The 7,698-nt window shown below is 32.8% G+C and overlaps 2 protein-coding genes across 2 annotated transcripts; both read left to right on the top strand.

The window, feature by feature from the left end:
* Positions 1 to 948: 948 nt before the first annotated feature.
* LOC111993027 (peroxidase 12) lies at positions 949 to 5,591 on the top strand. The gene is made up of 3 exons (XM_024024874.2): positions 949 to 1,362; positions 2,830 to 3,024; positions 4,682 to 5,591. Exons 1-3 carry the CDS (start codon positions 1,096 to 1,098, stop codon positions 5,306 to 5,308), a joined length of 1,089 nt encoding a protein of 362 aa, XP_023880642.2. The 5' UTR covers positions 949 to 1,095; the 3' UTR covers positions 5,309 to 5,591.
* Positions 5,592 to 6,278: 687 nt separating this feature from the next.
* On the top strand, positions 6,279 to 6,877 carry LOC136070762 (peroxidase 12-like). Its single transcript, XM_065781157.1, has 2 exons — positions 6,279 to 6,378; positions 6,543 to 6,877. The coding sequence occupies exons 1-2, from the start codon at positions 6,279 to 6,281 to the stop codon at positions 6,875 to 6,877; spliced, it is 435 nt and encodes a 144-aa protein (XP_065637229.1).
* The last annotated feature ends 821 nt before the right edge of the window (positions 6,878 to 7,698 follow it).

Raw genomic sequence — 7,698 nt, 5'->3', positions numbered from 1 at the left:
TTCTTCCTTTACGCGTAGGTCTTTGTAACTTTCCACTTATTTCCTCATGCTTCCCTCTCAACTTAATTAGATGAAGTCGATTATTAATGGTTTCCCTATCATTTCTTCAAAATTAAGTTACAGAGAGTAAATTTGATAAGGCCACTTGCTATTGACCATTTACCAAATATTTATTAAATCATACATCACAAATATACTTAAAAAAAAAAAGAAGGAAAAAAATAAAAATAAAAACTGCCTCACCCAACCCTAGTCAAACGCATCTGGTGGATTATGTATGAAAAAAAAAAGAAAAAAGAAGTTAATATTTTAATAAAATATGGTATAAAATAAATAATTTAATATGTGTTATTTTGAAAAGCGAGTATGTAAGTAAAAAAGAAAAAAAAAAGAAAAAAAAAAGAAAAAGAAGAAGAAGAAGCTGTTATACTAGAATAGGTATAAAATTTTACTAATATGATAAATTAAGAGTGTGACTTTTGTCTAGTGTCATGTGACATTAAACTTGTTGCGATCATAATATGTGCTCAAAAATCGTTGTGGACCCAGTAGACATTGGACAGAAGCCCATAAATTAAAACTTATTAAAAAAAAAAGACAGATTGAAAATGACAGATTGTGGGCATTGCTTCGGACCAGGAAACTATTGATAGAAGGGGGTATTATCATATTCTTGGCAGCTAAGTTTGATTAGAGAGACTGGTTAGAAAAAAGAACCAGGCTCTATATTTCTTGTATTCATATGTTCCTAGTCATGATAATGATCAATCGGATAAGATTTTTCTATAATATGACCTTTAACACAATTTCGTACACCAAGTTGCAATGTGAAAGAGAAAGATCAAAGGATCTGTGTTCACCACGCGGCTTTTAGATATTTTGAAAAATTCCGATGTTGTATATGTAATTCCAACATTGCCATTTGCCATTATCTTGAAAAGTCAAAAAAAAAAACAAAGTGCCCTTTTACCAGCATACCCTATGAGACTATTCAAACAACTAGACAGAGCTCTGCTTCCTCTCTTTAAATAGTGACCCTCACTGCTCTTTATCTTTCCACAACTCAACAATCAACAAAGAAAACCCAACATCACCATGGCCGCTAGTTTTACTTCTTCTTCTTTTCCCTTATTCATGCTTTTGATCTCTTCTCTTTTATTACTGGGTTCCTTTGCTTCTGCCTCAGAGAAACAATACGCTGCCTCTGCCCCTGTAAACAAAGGACTGTCATGGGCATTCTACGAATCAAGCTGCCCTGACCTTGACTCAATTGTCAGAAGACAGCTTAAGAAGATCTTCAAGAAGGACATTGGCCAAGCCGCTGGCTTACTGCGTCTTCATTTCCACGACTGCTTTGTTCAGGTAATAATTATAAATCCAACCTAAGTATTTTATAAGCTCATGACTCACTGTTACTTTATTAGGGATCCATGATCGCTATCTTTTTACTGCGAGCATTTGTATTGGTTGAGGCATTTTGTTAAAATGCTAAATTTACCATCAAAATATAGCAAAAGTGGGCTGCATCAGTTGAGACAAACTTAGATTTTTTTATTTATGCTGACTTTCCGTGCACAGCCATCCATGACTGTGTGCTAGCTCAGATCTTTGGCTGGACGCTAAGATGGTTAATTTTTAATTTTTTTTTATATTAAAATATATATTATTTTATTACGGTGTTATGGATGAAGTAGATATATTATTTTATCATATTATTTATATTATTTTATTGCGTTAAATATTAGTGTTTTGTAAAGCTGAAAAAATAGATAAAGTCAAATTGTTAAAATTTTTAGACCTCTAATCTAATGCTCTAACGATAACGGCCAAAGCTTGCTCTGGTCCATATAAATGTCCAATTTAAATATTAATTTGTAGCCCTTTTTAACAAATGGTTTCAAATCATAATAAGAGTCTATTTGTGATTAGCTTATTTGATTGAAATTGAATTTTTTTTTGAAAGTAGTATAAATAATGATAAAAATTAGTTGAGATAATATAGTAAAATTGATAAATAGTACTAAAAAGTGTCGTGAGAGTCTTAAATAGTAGTAAAAATAAATTAACCAGTAAAATAAATTTAATAAGTGTTGCCAAACGCACGCTAAGCAGTTAAAATGGCCATTGGTGAGCTCTCCATGAAGTGCTTCGGCTTCCTTTCTCCTAACAGAGTGAACTTTTTTGCCCACTGATCGAACTCCTTTTTAGATAACAAACTTTTATTCATGACAGCTTAAAAGCCTTAAATGATGAAATTATATAATTACTAGACCATTTTGTAGCATATATATGATATGGAGAATGTATTTTCTGTATGCCATTGCCTGCACAGAATATTAGTTTAGTTAGTAAAGTTACACTTAATAATTTTCACAATATATATAGTTGATCAGACAGATTTTTGTTAGTTCTTGTATGAGTCTTCCGTTTACTTTATTAGCTGTTTCTGTCCTGACTTAGCAAAGAATAGTCGAATACCTACCACATAGAAAAGGGGAAAAGAAAAGAGAGAAATAATTATATTAAATAAAACCAAAAACATCTGAGCTCACTTAATTAAATAAAAGAAAAAGGCAACTAATTAAGTCAGATATTAATTAAATAAGTTTTTGATCATTGATCGTAATTGCCTATAAAGCCTATATATATATATATTACTTATTTATTAATTATATATTGCATGCGAAACTGAGATATTCTTATATATATATGGATATCGATCAGGAATCATATGATTTGTTTAGGGAGTATTTGTTTGTGGGACCATTATAATTTGAGTATGGATGAAATATATATATGAGGTGTTTGTTGTTGTAATTTGCGATACAGGGATGTGATGCTTCGGTGTTGCTTGATGGATCAGCCAGTGGTCCAAGTGAGCAGGACGCAATTCCAAACCAGACTTTGAGGGCTAAGGCATTTGAGATCATTGAGGATCTACGTGAGCGTGTCCACAAGGAGTGCGGAAGAGTCGTCTCTTGTGCTGATATAGTTGCTCTTGCTGCTCGTGACTCTGTTGTCCTGGTAAATTAATTAATAAATGCTTCCCTCAACCTCTTTTACTTACTTTATTGTATTTGTGCCACTGCCTATTATTTATGATTATCAATTTACCCGATTTTGTATATATATATATATATATATACTAGCCACATTATGCGCGTTCTGCACATGCGGTGAGGTTTTTTTTTTTTTTTTTTTTTGAGTTTAATGTAATTTTTTAATTTGAACTTATGTGAGGTTATACATAAATGAATTTTGAAGAAACTAAAATTTATGATTTGAAATGGAGTAAATTGTTGGATTTAGTGCGCTAGTTTTTAGGAAAAATGTATCAAATGATGTGAGATATATTTAAATAGAGAGTGTGTCAATTTTTAGGAAAATTTTTTTCTAGTAGTTTTTATTTTATTTTATGTTTATTTATTAAAGAAGATAGATTTATTTTTGAATTATATTGAATTACAATTTTAATCTTATTTTTTATTTTTAAGAATAAGAATTATCTAATTAGATTAGTGGCATTTTTAATATTTTTTGAAATTATAACTAATTTTCTGAGTTCTCTTAATATATATATAGGAGAAGAGATAACACCTCCAAATCTTAACAATGCCCTATAAACACACATTTTGGAATTATATGCACTTTTTCATAATTTTTTTAATAAGCATTTGTTAATAAATAATTTTAGGAAAAATTTTTATGGGAAAAAAAAATTTTGGCAACTTTTTTTATTTTCTATAAACGTTATGTTAAAATTTTTCTAAAATAGTTTGTTAACAATTACAGTAAGGATACCTGTTAATATGACTCTTTTAATTATAATTTTTTTTGTTCATTTTTCATTTTTTTAAATAATATTTATGAATAGTTCAATAATTGAGAAAGAGGATATTTACAAATGCATTATCGTTTGTCACACTTGTAAATATCTTAATGGTAGTGGTTACGTTGGTTAGGTTTAGGCGGATATTGTAATAGTTGGTACAGGAAAAAAAAATGGTATAGTAATAGATATATTATTCAAGGATGTCGCTGCCTTGTCGTTTTATTTTTAATTTTTAATTTTTTTGTCTTCTTTTTATGGTGTTGCTGCCTTGTCCCTATGTTTATGTAAGGAAGGTATTAAATTCCATAAAAAAAAGGTAAGGAAGCTATTAAATGCTAGATTTTCTACGGTGACCCGTTCAAAGTTGGACTAATGGGACACCTCAATTTAACGCGGAAAGGTTGGCTTCTTTTAGAAAATAATGTTCTTTCTTTTACAAATGCATTAGCTAGCTAGGGTTGAACTTAGAAGAGACGGTATAGGCTTATTCGATCCATTTCTTTTTTGTCAAATACTTGGACATATGTGGTCCATCTCATTGGGACATCTAGAAAGCTCTAGTTTGGCATATTTTTCTCACACATTGATATCTTTTAATAACATATTTCGTAATCAGATAAAAAAATTATAATATGATTGATTGTGAATAGTGATCATTTTTTATATGAATTTATTATTATTATTTTTTTAATTTTTTTTTTTTATATCACTTTCTATTGACTACTTCAAAACTTTGTCATCAATTTTGGTATATAACTTTTATAGGTATAGAAAAAAAAATTTCTTTTAGTGTGACTCACGCTAAAATACCATCTTTTTTTTATTTACGCATGTTCTTCATGAATGCAGTCAGGAGGCCCTGAATACAGTGTGCCATTAGGAAGGCGGGACGGACAAAGCTTTGCTACACAAGCCGTTACAAGCGACCTCCTACCTGCACCCACAAGTAACGCTAGTACCCTTATTGAAAAACTGGCCACCAATCAAAAACTTGATGCCACCGATTTGGTGGCCCTCTCTGGTGGCCACACCATTGGTGTTGGCCACTGCGGTTCTTTCGAAGAGCGGCTCTACCCAACCCAAGACCCCACTATGGCCAAAACATTCGCCAATGAACTCAAAGAAGTATGTCCCGTATTAGGTACCAATGCCACCACCGTCTTGGACAAGCGGTCTCCTAATAAATTTGATAACAAGTACTATGTTGACCTCATGAATCGCGAAGGACTATTCACTTCAGACCAAGACTTGTACACGGATAGCAGGACTAAGGGCATCGTTGAAAGCTTTGCTCTTGATGAGGAGCTTTTCTTTGAGCAGTTTGCAAAATCCATGATCAAAATGGGACAATTGAGTGTGTTGACAGGCAAAAAAGGAGAAATTCGGGCAGATTGCTCTGTGAGGAACTCTGATAATGCAAAACTGAAAACCGTGGTGGAAGAGGATGAGGAGGTGGAAGCTCATTCTGAGTTGTAAGATAGTTTATCGTATTAACTGTTGCTGTTGTTTGTATAACTTATCCCACGTTCCTTTAAAAGTTATCCTGACTTTTGAGTGGAGTTGTGGTGTGTCTTTATGTTAGAACCTCTTTTTCTCGTGTTTATTTCTCAAAAAAACCGTTGCTGTTGTTGTTCCATTTGTGCACTTTGTTGTTTAATATTATGTATTTTTTTTGTATTTTTGTAAGTGTTTTCAGACTTAAATTTGTATTGTATACTCCTAATTGCTTGTTTAATGTAACACCTACCTTTAGTAAAAAGTGTCTGGCCGTGGCATATTAATAAATTTCATTGACATATTATTTAGAGGATATCCAACTTTCCAAAAAAGAATAAATACCTGATAAGATATTTTATTTCTATCGGTTGGATTTAGATCTTTTTACTTTTGTCTTATTCTTTTGTTGCTTGCTTGCTTGAGAAGATTCAACGATGGAGCGACTTTTGTTGACAAGAATTCATGAGGACATTATGAAAGCAATAAATGGATGAATGGATGATGCGTACATTGCATCTGATGCTCTATAATTTCTTCTAGAAAGATGCTTAATTAATTCCAATGCGATCAGTTTATCTAATAAGTAATTATCACTCTTGCAAAGGTTTATATAAGTATCACGGAGGTAACAATCATTCAAAAGGATGCAACTTTTTTGGGCCTGTGGCATCCGACCTTTCTTTGTTTTGCGTTAATGATCTCTTTGTTTATCTAGTATGTACATGGATGTCTATAAATAAACACCAAATTATCATGTCATTGTTGCAGGTTTGAATCACATACAAAACCAAACAACGGAAGACAATAGGATCTACTTCTATTATACAGGATAATCATGTAAACTTTGAATCTTAGAAAAACAGTTTGAAGAAAACATATATACCCTCTGATGAGTGTGAACTCGTCAGTACTTGTTCGACGGTCGGAGACGATCTTCCTGCCCTTAAAGATGAACACCGGTGTGGTGCCTGCCACAACGCCTCTGATGCCAAAGTTAGTAAAAGAATGTTTGAACAATGCAATTGGAAAGAACTTAAGAAAATGTCTCAGTGAGTTTTCTGTGTGTATGTACCTGTTCTTCAGCAATGTGGGAGGCTTATATATCCTCTCCTGGCTTCTAGCCGTTGGGTAGTTATGGAGGTTTTTAATGCTCCTTTTCGTAACGCCTGAGGCTCTTTAGTGTGCCATTATTACCTTTCAACGGACTGTACAGTTGTCTCTGGAACCGTTTTGTCTGCATTGAATGGTCCGGATATGTTCGTCAGTAAAGAGTATGATCACCTCATGAATCGCGAAGGACTATTCACTTCAGACCAAGACTTGTACACAGATAGCAGGACTAAGGGCATCGTTGAAAGCTTTGCTCTTGACGAGGAGCTTTTCTTTGAGCAGTTTGCAAAATCCATGATCAAAATGGGACAATTGAGTGTGTTGACAGGCAAAAAAGGAGAAATTCGGGCAGATTGCTCTGTGAGGAACTCTGATAATGCAAAACTGAAAACCGTGGTGGAAGAGGATGAGGAGGTGGAAGCTCATTCTGAGTTGTAAGATAGTTTATCGTATTAACTGTTGCTGTTTGTATAATTTCCCCCACATTCTTTTAAAAGCTATCATGACTTTTGAGCTTTTGATTGGAGTTGTGGTATGTCTTTGTGTTAGAACTTCTTTCTCTCTCCCTTGTGTGTGTGTTTATTTCTCAAAAAAAACTGTTGCTGTTGTTGTTCCATTTGTGCCCTGTGTTGTTTAATATTATGTATTTCTTTTGTATTTTTGTAAGTGTTTTCAGACTTAAATTTGTATTGTATACTCCTAATTGCTTGTTTAATGTAACACCTACCTTTAGTAAAAAGTGTCTGGGCGTGTCATATTAATAAATTTCATTGACATTTTATTTAGAGGATATCCAACTTTCCAAAAAAGAATAAACACCTGATAAGATATTTTATTTCTGTCGGTTGGATTTAGATCTTTTTACTTTTGTCTTATTCTTTTGTTGCTTGCTTGCTTGAGAAGATTCAACGATGGAGCGACTTTTGTTGGCAAGAATTCATGAGGACATTATGAAAGCAATAAATGGATGAATGGATGATGTGTACATTGCATCTGATGCTCTATAATTTCTTCTAGATAGATGCTTAATTAATTCCAATGCGATCAGTTTATCTAATAAGTAATTATCACTCTTGCAAAGGTTTATATAAGTATAACGGAGGTAACAATCATTCAAAAGGATGCAACTTTTTTGGGCCTGTGGCATCCGACCTTTCTTTGTTTTGCGTCAATGATCTCTTTGTTTATCTAGTATGTACATGGATGTCTATAAATAAACACCAAATTATCATGTCATTGTTGCAGGTTTGAATCACATA

The sequence above is a fragment of the Quercus suber genome, unplaced genomic scaffold (genome assembly GCF_002906115.3).
Source record: "Quercus suber isolate HL8 unplaced genomic scaffold, Cork oak 2.0 scaffold_14, whole genome shotgun sequence".
Classification (NCBI taxonomy): Eukaryota; Viridiplantae; Streptophyta; class Magnoliopsida; order Fagales; family Fagaceae; genus Quercus; species Quercus suber.
The sequence above is the reverse complement of the archived record's forward strand: the minus strand, read 5'-3'. Positions and strand labels throughout refer to the sequence as shown.

Coding starts and splice junctions, on each gene's coding strand:
- LOC111993027 (XM_024024874.2), top strand. CDS start 1,096: ATGGCCGCTAGTTTTACTTCTTCTTCTTTTCCCTTATTCATGCTTTTG. Junction 1,363..2,829: donor TCCACGACTGCTTTGTTCAG/GTAATAATTATA, acceptor TTTGCGATACAG/GGATGTGATGCTTCGGTGTT. Junction 3,025..4,681: donor CTCGTGACTCTGTTGTCCTG/GTAAATTAATTA, acceptor TCATGAATGCAG/TCAGGAGGCCCTGAATACAG.
- LOC136070762 (XM_065781157.1), top strand. CDS start 6,279: ATGAACACCGGTGTGGTGCCTGCCACAACGCCTCTGATGCCAAAGTTA. Junction 6,379..6,542: donor GAACTTAAGAAAATGTCTCA/GTGAGTTTTCTG, acceptor CGGACTGTACAG/TTGTCTCTGGAACCGTTTTG.